At 37.7% G+C, this 15,678-nt stretch overlaps 1 protein-coding gene across 1 annotated transcript; it reads left to right on the top strand.

The window, feature by feature from the left end:
• Nucleotides 1-303: 303 nt before the first annotated feature.
• On the top strand, nucleotides 304-4,723 carry LOC147504956 (subtilisin-like protease SBT5.4). The gene is made up of 11 exons (XM_086605417.1): nucleotides 304-387; nucleotides 480-589; nucleotides 671-768; nucleotides 881-1,045; nucleotides 1,587-1,695; nucleotides 1,981-2,527; nucleotides 2,749-2,843; nucleotides 2,975-3,220; nucleotides 3,370-3,484; nucleotides 3,596-3,809; nucleotides 3,916-4,723. The coding sequence occupies exons 1-11, from the start codon at nucleotides 304-306 to the stop codon at nucleotides 4,449-4,451; spliced, it is 2,319 nt and encodes a 772-aa protein (XP_086461543.1). The 3' UTR covers nucleotides 4,452-4,723.
• Nucleotides 4,724-15,678: the final 10,955 nt, after the last annotated feature.

The raw sequence follows: 15,678 nt of genomic DNA on the forward strand, positions 1-15,678 counted from the left end.
ATTCGGGCTTGACATTCTCATTCCAACCGAAACCTAGTATGAAGAATGCTAGCTGACTGGGCTTCATTTTAGCCCGCCACTTTCGTTCATTTTGTACAACACGGATAACTCATAAGTCATCTAGTTTGAGAAGAACTCTGAGTGTTCTTGGTAAGTATATATATATGAATTATCCATCAGTATTGTTTGATTTTTACTAGGATTCTTTCTCTTGATTCCGTATCAAGAAAGATAAACTTTATATATATATATATAGATGAAAACAGAGGCCTAACAGAGCACAATACCAACTAAGAAAAAATAATGAAGCTTTCGGGGCTCCAACTCTTTCTTCTTTCTTTTACTCTTCTCACTGTTCTACAGCAACCTGCATTTGCTATTAAAAAGGCATGTTGCTCTCTAACCATTCTTGCATTTGTTCTTTGTGTGATTGTTTGATTAGTATTACTAAGCGGTATGTATTTACTTTTATGGTACAGTCTTATGTAGTGTACTTGGGTGGCCATTCACATGGCCCAGAAGTTTCACAAATGGATCTTCAACAAGCAACTGATAGCCATTATGAATTATTAGGTTCTCACCTAGGGAGGTAAACCATCTACCAACTCCTTTTCAATTTTGCGAGCCGAGTATGCAACATTGTTAACATTTTCCTTTAGTAATTAAACAGTAGAGAGAAGGCCAAAGATGCAATCTTCTACTCGTATAACAAACATATTAATGGTTTTGCTGCAATCCTCGAGGAAGAAGAAGCGGAAGCTATCTCTCGTATGATATACAATCCTCTATTCATTGCATGCACTGATGTTCTTTTTAATGGCCATGTTAGACCATTATTAACTTATCATTTTTGCGTGTATGTTCTTTTGTTGAATTGTAGAGGATCCTAGTGTTATATCAGTTTTCTTAAACAAAGGAAGAAAACTACACACAACTAGGTCTTGGAGCTTTCTTGGACTAGAGAAGAATGGAGAAGTTCCTGCTCATTCACTTTGGAAGAAGGCTAGATTCGGTGAAGATACAATCATTGGAAACCTTGACACTGGTAAATAAATTTTTTTTCCATTTTATTTGTCGATTTCCTGTTTTGGTAGTGACGGGTGACTAATATATTTAGGCTTCTAATATATGATGTTGGTTCAATAAATAATGTTGGTTCATCAAATAATGATGATAAATAATGGTGTACTTTTAAAACTTAACAGACAGAATACTAATGTATTGCAAGATTCAATTTTTGTCTTCTAATGAGTAAGCAGTTCTCTTTTTCGAATAAAATGATTGCTTCTTGTATGTCATAAGTGTATATGGATCAGCATGCAGTAATATGTAGCATCTTTGACAATGAAGAGGACGGGTATCTTTCCTTTCTAGTCATATGATGATAATATAATATGAACCCAAAATAAGTTTCTGATTCCCATTGATCATTTCATTAATTTGCTTTTACTATCCCTAGTTCATTGGGAATTTTATATTTTCTGCCTTATCTTATCTTCTGATCCTTTAGTATGCTGCCTTTTGTCATCGCTATCAGGTTTGACAATTTTTTTTCGCCTTTTACCAATGTGTAACCCTTAAATTAGGGGCATGGCCAGAATCGCCAAGCTTTAACGATCATGGGATGGGACCAATTCCAACGAAATGGAAAGGTACCTGCCAGAATAACACCAAGACTGGAGCTCCTTGCAACAGGTCTATTCTCTTTACCAACTTTAAGTTGGTTCTCTCTATCACACTAACACCAATTCAGTATCTTCTTTTGGAATAATCATGTTCTCTTCCGAGGAGAATGTTCACTTGCGTTAAAGTGGCATCACTTTTACATGAATGTACTTGGGGGACCAATATTTCTTTTGCCAGATGATTAAGTCCTAATGTTTAGGAAGGAGTGCAAATTAAAGAACTCTTGATTCTTCATAGTACTTCAAGTTGTTCTGTTTCACTCTTGAAAGTAGCTTATTATGGTTGCTATTCCAGGAAGCTGATTGGAGCAAGGTACTTTAACAAAGGCTACAGGTCCTATGCGCAGCAAGTCAACGTGACCCTCAACTCCACCGTCAACTCGGCACGCGATGAAGATGGTCACGGGTCTCATACCCTTTCCACTGCCGGAGGTAGCTTTGTTCGTGGAGCAAATGTCTTTGGTTTTGGTGAGGGAACAGCCAAAGGAGGGTCGCCCAAAGCTCGTGTTGCAGCATACAAAGTTTGCTGGACACCAATCGGAGGTGGTGAATGCTTTGATGCCGATATCATGGCTGCCGTCGATTATGCAATTCATGATGGTGTTGATGTTTTGTCGGTGTCACTTGGTGGGGATCCATACAATTACTTTGGAGACGGCATATCTATTGCGGCATTTCATGCTGTTCAGAAGGGCATTGTTTTTGTCTGCTCAGCCGGTAATTCTGGACCAACGGCTGGCAGTGTTTCAAATGTTGCACCATGGATCCTAACTGTGGGTGCAAGTACGATGGACCGTGAATTTCCATCTTATGCTGTTCTTGGCAACCGGAAGTCAGTCAAGGTTAGTTATATCCGTTGTAAACCCTTAAACTAGTCAATAAGTAATGTTCCAGTTTTGCGTTGCACACTTGCACGCAGACAAATTCACACTCACTCAGGTTTGGGGGTTATCTTACATCAATATTCTTTATTTCTGCTAACTAAGGTTCAATTATACCAAGCAAAAAATGAAAAGGGTTATCTTCAACATACAATTTACTTTTCTTCAATTTTCTATACCAGGGAATGAGCCTTTCAGCAAAAACTATGACAGCTGAGGACCACCCATTGATTAGTGCCGCAGATGCAAAAGCAGCAAATGCATCAAATAGCGAGGCGTAAGGCCATAGATACCTAAGATGCTTTTGTTTGGGATCATGCGTACTATATATTCAATCATTCTCAATTCTTGTTTTATTTTATAGTTGTCTAAGCTAACCGACACTGATGACTTAACTTAATCTTGCAGTCTACTTTGCAAGCCAGGCTCGCTTGATCCCAAGAAGGGGAAGGGTAAGATATTAGTTTGTCTTCGAGGTGGCAATGGAAGAGTGGACAAGGGCGTCCAAGCAGCTCAGGCTGGTGCTGCTGGGATGATCCTTATCAACGATGTTTCAACTGGCAATGAAGTTATAGCTGATGCTCATGTCCTTCCTGCTACCCATGTCACTTACAGTGATGGCCAAAATGTCTACCAATATATAAATTCTACCAAGTGAGTTGCTCTTAACATACCGTTTCATGTTTAATTTGGGCATTCAGTAGAGAGTATGATCTCAGTGTTACTAAAAGAGAATAAACATATACAGTTGTAGTGTAGTGTCACTACTTTGATATCTGAGTTTCATGCACTGCTTCTATCAGGTCACCAGTGGCTTATCTGACGCCTGCACGGACCCATTTAAACACAAAACCTGCTCCTTTCATGGCTTCTTTCTCCTCGCAAGGACCTAACTCTATCACACCTGAGATCCTCAAGGTTAACAATGAAAATTCTTGCTCCACATTTTTTTAGTTAGAGTATACTTACCTGATACTGTGCTTATTATTAATGCTAACCTATGTCACTTCTTACACATGATCTTGTCAGCCTGATATTACGGCACCAGGCGTGTCTGTAATAGCTGCTTACACCCAAGCAACAGGACCTACTGGTATGGAGTCTGACACCCGACGGGTTCTCTTCAATTCAGAATCAGGAACATCAATGTCGTGTCCTCACATTTCGGGCGTCGTTGGCCTTTTAAAAACTCTCCACCCTGATTGGAGTCCATCAGCAATTAAATCAGCAATCATGACTTCTGGTAAGAACTCAATGTTTACCTGGTAAAATTGGATATTTTTTGTACAACTGATAAAAAATTAAAATGAATCTCTTTTCTTATACATGTTGTATTACCTTTTGTACAGCCACAACACAAGACAATATGATGGAGCCAGTGCTAAATGCATCTTTCGTAAAAGCAACTCCATTCAGCTATGGAGCAGGACATGTATGGCCAAATCGTGCTGCAGATCCTGGTTTGGTCTATGACTTGGGTACCAACGATTACTTGAACTTCCTGTGTAGCCTTGGCTACAACGAAACACAAATTGCAGTATTCTCAAATCAACCATACAAATGCCCCAAGTCTTACAGTATCTTGGACCTAAATTACCCTTCAATCACTATCCCCAGCCTCTCTGGCTCAGCTACTGTTTCTCGAACAGTTAAAAATGTCGGTGCTCCTAGTACGTACCACGTGGTGGTCAATCAGCCAAATGGCATTTCTGTATCTGTGGAGCCAAAGACGTTAGAATTCAAGAAGATAGGAGAAGAGAAGACATTTCAAGTAACTGTTCAGGCTAAGAGTCAACGTGCAGCCAAGGACTACGTGTTTGGAAGGCTGACATGGTCTGATCAAACTCATTATGTTAGGAGTTCTATTGTGGTGAAGGCAAAATAGAAGACAAACTCATTGACTTTTTAGGTGCAGTGATAACAGCATAATTATTCTATATTTCCTTTTTCTTAGACACATAAAAGATGGGATACTGAAGGACTTCTAAAGTGTAGTGACATGAGTTCTTTTCAGAGTTATGCTTTGAGTTCCAGTAACCACAGGATGATCCACATTATCGGTGGCTGGATTCAAACCAATGGCTTGGTCCGGCGGTTTCACTGATACATTGTTTCCTGCAAATAAAATTAACAATCGTACTTTTACGACTTCCGCCCATTCATATTCTCGATCAATCTACTATATATTGTGCCGCTTTAGAATTTAATGTTATGTTCTCGTTTATATCCATTGACCAAATTAGTGGTGAATTTGTGTGTAGATGTTAAGGTGTTTTTCCAAATGTCTATAGCAAAATACTGGGATCAACGTCCTCATTGTGTTTTTTAACGTCAACAACCAACTAGCAATAACCTCTTGGCATATAAGCTAACTTTTGAATGTTGGGGCTTCTTTCCTAATTCATGCACGGAAGCCACGTGACTTTTATATTTTCTACACTATAGATATTCTGTATCTAGAATAGCAAATTTTTTTTTTTTACTGGCAAGTCTGTTTTAAATAGTAAATCATCTTCATTTCATCATAAGGCTACTTCTTGGTATTTTTACAATTCAATGATATATATTCAGTTCTTGGATATTATGTCTTCCACTCCCTTCAGTACTCCATATTTTTACAATACACCACTATATCCACATTTTTAAATTCACTCTCTTATATCCCAATTTTCTTTTTTTAAGCTAATTAGAACCTTGCATAAAATGCTAATTCCTTCTTATATTTTAAGATCTTTTTGAGGACATCTCTACACTATATGATCGAACTGTGTATTTGTAATCTCTCTATTTTATGATTTTAGAACCACCTCCCTTAATTATTCTAATCAGCTCCATCCTTTTTAAACAATTTACCAAAAATTCTCTCACTTTATTGAAATTAGAATTAGCTTCAAATTATATTCAATCCCTCCTAATGTTTTTATATTATTTTTTAAATTATAACTAGAATTCAAAAAATCATACTATCATAGAGATGTTAGAGCGACAGGTTTAAAGATTTGAAAAAACACCCGTGAGGCGTCGGATCAGAACCCATACATAAAAAAAACATGAGAGAACAAAAAGGAAAAAAAAATCACTTTTCACTCATTCGTTCTCTTCATAAAAATAAGAAAACCCTCGCTCTCAAATCCCTCTCGAATTGCAAATCACTCTCGAATCTCAAATCGCTCTCAAATCACTCTCTTCTCAATCACATCTTCAGGTAATTTCGATCACTTAAATTGACCTTTTGATTTCAATCCCAAATAAACGATTTCAGTTTTAATTTCGATCACTTCAATTGATGTTTTGATTGATTTCGATCACTTCTTAATCATCACAAATTGTTCACTTTAAGCTGTTTGATCATTGTTTTAACATCATCAGTAAGTAAACAAACCTTGATTTCATAGCCCTAAATTTTTGTATAAATGTTAAATGTTTATTTTGGATATGTTTTTAGCTTATTATTGATTGGTATTGGTTTTTTGTGATGTGAAGATATGAAATAAAGCTTGAAATGACTTGAAATGTGTTGTCTTCTTATTAGAAAACATTAATGTTATGGTGGAAATGACTAGTAATGGTTACAAAAGTATCAGTTAGTTATAATTCAATTGCATTTTGATAAAGATAAAAATGAATAATCTACCTACGAAATAAATGATGAACTCAAAACGTAAGTAAACTAAAACTATTTATGTGTGTCTATATTTATCAAAGTTTCTACTCTCAATTCTATCGAAATAGAGTGGAGTAACAAATTCGTTCCACTCCTAGTGCTCTAGTATAGAATGTTTTCTAATCTAATTAGTCGGTCTTAAGTCTAATGAGAGCTTTACGAAGGGTGTTATACTACGATACAATATGAAATTGATTATGTTGAATTTAAACTACTTAATGCTATGGAAATATGATTGTTTTTAATCTAGATAAAGGATTAGAGGGAATTGAATCCACCTCGAATCCAACTTAATAACCTAGCATAGATTCTTGTATCTCGATTCTTACGTTCTTACGGCAAGAATTTCGAAGTTCTAATCCCTAGTGTTCATGGCATTTCTACCAAATACTAACTAGCATGTGAGGTCGCCGGACCCATTCTCATGGCTTAATCACGACCTTCTAGAGTGGAATAGATTCTACAATGTTTCTACACTATACCACTAAGTTTTCATCAAAGCTTCATCAACCCCTCTAATGGAGGTTTTAGCCTTGAGTCATCAAACCATCATTTCCCATTGAATTATAACTACTCATCATATTAAAATTCTAACTTAACTAAATTAACTAACAATGTTTCAATCTACTTAAACTACGAAATGATAATCAACAAGAATTAAAACTAGATCTATAAATTGAGATGACAAAAATCGAAATTAACAAAATAACTATTTTATTTATCTAATCAATCAAAAACAATGATTCAAAGACTTAATCTAAAACAAGAATTTAAAATGGAACTAAAACTTAATTAAAATACTGGAAACGAGATCTAGAATTATCTATATTGTTTAGGTCTAACTAGCTACCATTAACAAAGGGCTAAGCTTTGGTTTTTATACTTTCAGATCCAAAAATCGTGCATGGGCTTGGAGCCATGTTTTGGGCCAGAGAATCAGGCCCAAAACCCAATTCTTTCAGTCCAAAAAGGCCTCTTCAGCTGCAGTTGGCTTCAACAGACTTTTTGTCCACTTCTGCTCCTCTGATTGGGTCAAGGCTTAGACTATTGGAAAGCTCTTTCTGAGCCGGTCGTTTTGACATAAGGTAGGCCCCATTCCGAGGTCTGAGTCCAAAGATACAGCCTTCGGAAGTTCTGCTAACTTGTGTGTTGTTTCTGCCCGTGTCGACTTTTCAGGTTTTGACCGGGCTTTAGGAAGGCTTTGTCTTCTTGAATCTTGGCCTTTAATCACGGAACTCCTTAGTAACCGACCTTTGCTCCTTTATCTCGCTAAAGTGGCACATTTCTGCACATAATGGACTTTGAAACCTGAAATGCATAAAAACACGTGTCGTGTTAACTCTTAATTATTACTCACATAATTGGTCTAAAAGTATGATCATTCTGGGGGTTAAAACTACAGTTTTGGGCTCTTATCAAACCACCCCCAAACATCGTTTTGCTTGTCCTCAAGCAAAGATGAGAAATTAGAATAAGTGACCAAAATGGAGTTTTATCTACTCTCGTTTCGAGTCGCGATTGCATTGACCATATCAACAAGGCCTTAAACCACTAGGAATTCCCTAGTGGGCGAGTTATAACCTCGTGAGAGTTTTCCAGATGAAGGTACTCACAAACTTCATCTATACTACAACGACTAAGAAATAAAACTATTGTTTCCTCATTCATGTCCCAACTATCTATACATCTCACTAGCAAATGAATAAGAATAACCAAGTCAAAACCTAAGCTAATATATGCATAATAATCAATCATCTATGATACAAATATAAATACTATGAGTAATACTATGAAATGCCTAGCGTGTTAGTTTTCAAAACTTCGAATAAGCGTCCTTAAGTAGGTCCTCACATAATTGTCAAGGCGAAAACCACTCTGATTTTTCCGCTCAAGTTTTGCTACTCCGAAGGTCATGCGGTGGGCACACTTTACCTTACAATCTCAATGACAACAAGGAAGCCGGAGTCGATCAAACACATCTGCCACTTACTATCACACTAACCTATTCCTAATTGAGCTAGAGGTCTTTATTAGGTGTTGCGGGGATTAGGAGATGGTTTAAGAAGAAAGGAAATGGATATTTAAAAGGACAAGTCTGAGATAGTAGAGTCTTCATATTATGTAACTTAGATAAAACCTTATTATTTACTTTTGCTTCTATACTTTGTTTCCATCTTTAGCCATATTTTTTTTTTCTTTTTCTTTGGCTTTTGACTCCTTTTATTCAATTTTTTTGGAGTTTTTATTTTATTTCTATTTTTATTTTTCTTTTCTTTGGATGGGAACTTTTTTTCTTTATTTTCTGAAGCAATTAACTAACTTTTGTTTACACCGGTTTTTCTCTCTTCTTTTTTTTTTTTTTTTTTTTTTTTTTTTCTCATTCTATTCTCAGACTTATTCTAGATTGGGTAGGTTGATTTTTTTTATTTTGTTTTGTTTTTGTAACAGGGTAAAGGATTTGTGGGTTATGAAAGGCTAAAGAAAGGCTCGAGGGGCTTAATTAGCGGAAAATAATTCATAGGTTTGAATTTCGGCTATATCAATCCAAAGAGGGCATAAATTCTCGCTTAGGATATGGCATAGTGATCAAGCAAGTGGACGTGTGATTTCTCTATCCGGATTTTACTTCTCCCTTGTGTCATTTCTCAAATGTTTAAAGCTCATATAAGGCTTTAGGCTATATTCTCACAGATTTGTAGAATAAGTACTCTAGCCTAGATTTCGTAAACTTCTCGCTAACAATCATAGATACTCATGTAATATATTTATAGATAGATGCAAAGATTATTACCTACATATTAACCTAAGTTTCTAACAATTATTCTGATGCAAAAGCTACGTGAGACTTCTAGATTGTTAAGAGCATAGAGAAAGAAAGCAATACCAATATTCCTAAGTGTATAGCATAAACTTATTTATTTATATTTTGAAAATTTTTGAAACTTTAACTAGAAAACAATGCATATTATACATATTTATATCCTAACAGATGCCTTAATTACCGTGTTTCTATGCCCCCAAACAAGAAGCATGCTTTGTCCTCAAAGTATTGTAAATAAAGAGGGTAGGAAAAATACCATTGAAACGTGTGAAATTCAGAACATCCGCAAAAAACAAGTTAGAACGCACTAATATAGGAAATAAAACCGACGAACTCTATAAGAGTTCCACCCATTATGGGGTTAACCGAATTAAATATGCTTGGGACATAAGCGCATAATAACAAAACTAAAACTTACCTTATCTCCCCGCTTTAAACGTCCTCCTCCTCATTAAAGAGATGAGGTTCCTTCAAGATCTTGCCACCCATTATAACTTGCCAAGCTTGCCGCCATTTATCATCTACTAATGCTAACCTTTGTTAAGTGTTATTATGTCCGATGGGATGTACGGGCTTACCAATTGAGGCTGCACCCGCCATCCCGCCAAGTCATTATTCGCGAATGAGAACCACTCAATTGGTGGGTCTCATGACTTCAACCCTTTTCCAATCTGTGAATTGTGCACAGAATACAAGTAAACAACTACGCATGATGCGCCTTACCAACACAGGCATAAGAAGATACTTACACCTCATGGTTTGGGCTCTCTTAAGACTAGCGACTAAAACTCGGGGAATGTCATATCGGCGACGTCCCTCAGCTAAAGCGAGGAAAATGTCACCAGCAGTACTGTTTGCAGAAATGAACTGCCATTCCCCCAAAATATTCATCAGGATGAATAATATGGTGGTGCCTACGTTTAGGGAAAGGCTACCAAGGGCAATGCTATATCGCCCCTAGTCCATTAATCGAAATACCCTCCCCCATAATACTCATGGAAATATGTATAATCATAAAGATATGCATTATCGGTCATATATGCCCATGTGTGAACAGGATCAGGTATTGGTAATCCTGAAACTAAAGCGACCACATTTTTATCGAATTGATGTGTCGTGTCTTCGACTACGACGGAGAATTCTTGTTCTCCATCCTGATTACAATAGAATTTAATATGGTCGTAGAAATAAGTAGTAAGCTGTGGTGAATATGAATCGTCATCACCAGTAGATGACACCATCCTAACTGCAGGATCCTATGTCGGAACCAATGTCCATAGGTCTCGGTGCCCAACACATCTTCGAAAGACTGTTCAGGTATGACTATAGGAGATGTCATCTTAACTACTCTTTGAACAGTTCCAAAAAATCCTGGACTGACCCTCTGAAAATTGGAATTTTCCGCGTTAAGAAGGCGCGTATGCGGGCGCTTACATAGAGAAGCGCGTCGCTCACTGTGGGTTGTAGAATTTACAAGTGTTTTGGGTCAAGGAGAGGGCGGTCGCGTCGCTAAAATTTGGGAAAGTGTACGGGGCGCAGGCCGCGCTCGACGAGCAGGCGCGCCCGGCGTCGCGTGAAACAGAAATTTGGAAGAAAATGAAGGAAAAGCTTGGAGTGAAAGGTGCGGGATGATGGTGGGGTGTAGTGTGGTTTGTTAGTGTAGAATGAAGGGAGTTTAAATAGGTTTTGAGCTTCCAAAATGAATTGGCAAGTTCCCAAATTGTGTTAAGGCAATTTCCGGAAATAGAAAAATTCCAAACCCGAAAACGGAAACAAACCATTTTCGTGATTTTCTAAAAATCCTGGTATCTTTCATAATGGATTTAGAATAGTAACTTCTAAACTCTCCTACATTTCATGCTACCACCACACAAATCATAGATATGCCGATATCGCCAAATTATCAACCTTTCCTTCAAGACTACTTTATCATGGATGATCATATAACGAATTATGCTCGGTATAAATATTACCACCCCCAAACAAGTCGGGAAGGTGGGATTAATGATAAAAACAAGCAGTACTAGAAATTAACCAATTATATTAAATATAAAATTTAAATCCAAACAACATAAAACAAACACATTAATATTTAAATTTAACTACTTAATTAAAATTCAACTAATAAAACAATCAAAACTATGAAATAACAGCGAACACAACTGATGGTGAACACCTAGTTGTGTGATGGAGATTGGCCCTGGGATGGAGATTGGCCCTGGGATGGAGAATGGCTTGAACCATCTGTCCTTCGGCGACGACGCTCATGCCTGTCGGACTCGGCTGAAACCGATTCCTCCACTGGTGGCATGCGTCGTAATATCTTTATTCGGAACAAGCGTTGTGCTTCCATCTCAGTCCAAAGTACTGCATACTGGGCTTGTTGATGCTGGTGGATAGTCTCCATGTTAGACAAGATATCGTCCTGAACCCCTTCGAGCATTTCAAGTCTCGTCTGAAGGTTCGTTTGCTTCTTTCAAATTACAATCTGTCTATCTCGGATATCTTCACAAATACCATAAATGCAACGCAAGGCAGTTTGCAATACTTGCATGCGTTCTAAATTAGAACTACATTTATCTAATGCATCGTCATCCAGACATGTCATATCCTCCCTTTCATCCTCCGACTCATCTATTTTTTCTTCAGACAACGGCCAAGTCTCTTAGATGCAATCCGTATAGATACTTGCATTAGAATGCAATTTGATCTTAATAGGAGTAGATCTTGCGACAGCTCTAAAGGAGAGCATGATCTTAGTGATCAATACGGGAAGAGGCGCCAAGCTCTTCCCCACTCCTCAAATCACATTAAACATTAAATCAATGATGCAGAAATTATACTTATTTGTTTGCAAAATCCAGAGAACGTGTAGACATTGCAGGCCGATATCACTGACTTTGTCTTTCCCGAGGACGTTCCTACCAATCCACTGAGCTACAGCCAGTTGATTGGTTCTCAGGGTTGACTGGCGGACGCAATGAGATGTCGGATTGTATTCACCCTCCACGACAGTATCCTTCATCAAAGCAGAACTCCAAATATACCGGATTCCTAAATTGTCGCTACTGTGTTGCTTTCAAAGCCGTAATTCCTAACAGATTCACCAACAACCGTCTTTACTTTCCCTCCTCGCCTCGCTACCTTTATGAAAATCCTATCCCCTCAAAATTCTCGCTTCTTATAAAATTGTTCTACCAAATCATGGTGATAGAACTCCTCAGTCAAGTACCACAGTCCGTTCCAATGCCTCCTAATCATCTCCGCGTCGTAAAATGGCGCCGGAAGTTTGATCGGACTTCAAAGCGTGCTCGGCAAAATTCTTCGTCAGAGCGACATTAAAGTTTCTGAGACAACTAATGGTTTTATAGACTGTGGGGGAGGCGAGATTGAAGAAAAACAACTAAAACAACGGTGGTGGCGGTGGTTACTTGGATTGGTGGCGGTTTTGGAGTTTGGGGTGGTGGTATTAATGGTTAAAGAAGATTTTAGTTGGATTTGATTATGTTGGTGTAGGTGTAGTTAGGTTTTCTTCTCTCTATTTTTTTTTTTTTTGGTGTTCAAGGTTTGTTTTACCTTGATAACCGCCGGGATTGACGAAAAAGAAGGAAACCGTCGCGTTTGTTTTGGGAAGGAAGGAGGACGACAAGCGTCAAACGCGGTTTTGGGCCCAAGCCCAAGATGAATTCGAAATTTTCTAATTTTTCGCAATTTCAAACTCAATTTGCCGCTTCGCATCGGCCCGATTTTGGCGAATGAGTTATGAAAATGATCAGTAGAGAATTTCCAATCCAATGATCCATAAAACACTCAATTCCAACCATGGGTGACGTATAAAAGGGTGGAAAAACGCCTCTAAGTGTGTGTGTGTGACGTAAGTTATGCGAACGAAGAAAATCTAAGTTAAGATTACGTCAACCCAATTGAACTACAAGTAATGGGCCTAAGCAACACAAACGGCAAGTTCGAGCAATCCAGATGGAGAGACCGATTGCCCAACCCCAAACAAATTTTTAAACACAAAATTTGTTCTAATGCGGGTCGTTTAAAGTCAGATTCCCAAGACTTGTTGGATTGCTATTTTTATGATTAAGAATTTTTTTATTATTATGTATTTTATTTATTATTTTTTTTTATTATTATATATATATATATATATATATATATATATATATATATATATATATATATATATATATTTTTTATTAGTTTATTATAAGATAAACGAAAACAATAAATACATAATTCATCCCTTAGAGGAACATGACTCAAAACCGAAAAACATGCAAAAGTGGAAAACGTGAATTATGTTAATCGTGGACTTAGGATCCGGTACTTTACAGCCACACACTCCATAGGGAGGGCCCGTTACTGAATGGTGCACTTACCACTATATGGAAGTGAAAGGAAGTACACCAATGACAAAGGTCAATCCTCATAGATGGTCTTGTAAAAGGACTTCCTCTACATCGTGGGACGTAAGTTCGTGAAAATGTTTTAACCGTTGACCATTAACTTGAAACGTCTTTGTTGTCATTTGGATTTACCAAGGTGATTGCCCCGTAGGGGGTGACTTCAAGAACTGAAAAAGGGCCGACCAACGGGTTTTTAGTTTTCCGGGAAAATATGTAGGCGGGGAGTTGTAAAGCAAGACCTTTTGACCGACTACAAACTCTTTGGCGCTAAGATTTGTTTATCATGAACACGCTTCATGTTAGCTTTATAATCCTTTATGAGATCGTAAGAATCGCCACGGATTTCTTCAAGCTCATTCAATTGCAACTTCAAGTTTGACACCCGCCTCATCAATATTGAAGTTAAGGCTTTTATAGCCCACAAAGCACGGTGCTCTAATTCAACGGCAAATGACATGGTTTCCCAAATACAAGTCTAAAGGGAGACATACCTATAGGAGTTTTGAAAGCAGTTCTATATACCATAAGGCATCCGATAGACGCTTCAACCAGCCTTTTTCCTATCGGGGTTTACAATTGTTTCTAAAATCTTTTTGATTTCCTATTAGAAACTTCTACTTGTCCGCTAGTTTGTGGATGATACGGAGTTGCTACTTTGTGTGTAACTCCATACTTTTTCACTAGGGATGCAACAACTCTGTTGCAAAATGTGTTCCACCATCACTAATGATGGCTTTAGGAATGCCAAACCGACGTAAAAATATATTCTTTAATAAAAATACAACGGTCTTATGGTCATTGCTACGACAAGCTAGGGCCTCTATCCATTTAGACACGTAGTCCAGTCCACCTACAACTAGAATATAAATGAAACCGTGGGAAACAGGGAAAGGACCCATGAAATCAATGCCCCAAACGTCAAAGATTTCTACTATCAAGATTGGATTTAATGGCATCATATTACGCCAGTGATTCGCCCCGAGTTGTTGGCAACGAATACACGCCTTGCAATGCACTTGGGCATCCTTAAAAAGGGTAGGCCAATAAAACCACATTGAAGCACTTTAGCGGCTGTTTTCATCCCACTAAAATGGCCACCACACTCTTTGTCATGGCAGAATGATAGAACTTCATTGTATTCCCACTCGGGAATACAACGACGACGAATAATCTGATCCGCACAATACTTAAAAAGGTATGGCTCATCCCAAAGAGTATAACTTAACTCCGGCCAAGAACTTCTTACGCTTCATTTCTTGACCAATTATAAGGCATAACATCAGCCGCTAAATAATTTACAATGTCAGCATACCATGGTGCTGAAAAAATCGCATACAGATGCTCATCATGAAAAGAGTATGGTATGGACTCAGAATCACTCTGATCGTCGTTTGTGAGTCTAGATAAGTGGTCGGCAACTACGCTTTTTACCCCTCTTTTTGTCCTTTTATTTCTAATATGAACTCTTGCGGAGAAGGATCCATCGGATTAATCTCTCACCTAGCATCCTTCTTTGCAAGAAGGTACTTAAGCGGTCGCATGGTCCGTGTAAACTAAAGTTTTAGAACCAACCAAATAAGGACAAAACTTATCTAAAGCATAAATGACAGCTAAGAATTCTTTTTCTAGTTGAATAATTCCGTTGAGCATCGTTTAAGGTTTTACTAGCATAATAAATAACAAAGGACTTATTATCTAGTTTTTGTCCCAAGATCGCACTAACCGCATAATCACTAGCATCACACATGAGTTCGAAAGGTTTAGACCAATTGGGAGGTTGTATAATTGGTGTAGAGGTTAGAGGCGGCTTTTAAAGTTTCAAAAGCCCGCTTTACGCTTAAAATTAAAATCAAAGATTGCATCCTTCAAAAAGCAGATTAGTTAACGGCCTAGCTATTTTCGAAAAAGTTTTTAATAAACCGCCTATAAAACCTGCATGGCCTAGAAAGGCTCTAATATCACGGACAAATTGCGGTTTAGGTAGAGTCGCTATCTTATCTAGTTTGGCCTTATCTACTTCGATGCCATCACTAGATACAATGTGACCTAGTACTATGCCCTTTTTCACCATGAAATGACACTTTTCCCAGTTTAAAACGAGGCTCTTTTCTTCACACCGTGTCAAAACCTTAGACAAAGTTAGACAAACAAATGAAGGAGTCTCCATAGATAGAAAAAATCATCCATGAAAACTTCCATAAAGCTCTACCAT

Source organism: Coptis chinensis, chromosome 4 (assembly GCF_015680905.1).
Source record: "Coptis chinensis isolate HL-2020 chromosome 4, ASM1568090v1, whole genome shotgun sequence".
NCBI classification, from domain to species: Eukaryota; Viridiplantae; Streptophyta; class Magnoliopsida; order Ranunculales; family Ranunculaceae; genus Coptis; species Coptis chinensis.

What these genes read in the sequence shown, in the direction of transcription:
- LOC147504956 (XM_086605417.1), top strand. Translation starts at nt 304, where the DNA reads ATGAAGCTTTCGGGGCTCCAACTCTTTCTTCTTTCTTTTACTCTTCTC. An exon ending in CTGCATTTGCTATTAAAAAG is followed by an intron (nt 388 to 479) that starts GCATGTTGCTCT and finishes TTTATGGTACAG; the next exon opens with TCTTATGTAGTGTACTTGGG. An exon ending in CAATATATAAATTCTACCAA is followed by an intron (nt 3,221 to 3,369) that starts GTGAGTTGCTCT and finishes TGCTTCTATCAG; the next exon opens with GTCACCAGTGGCTTATCTGA.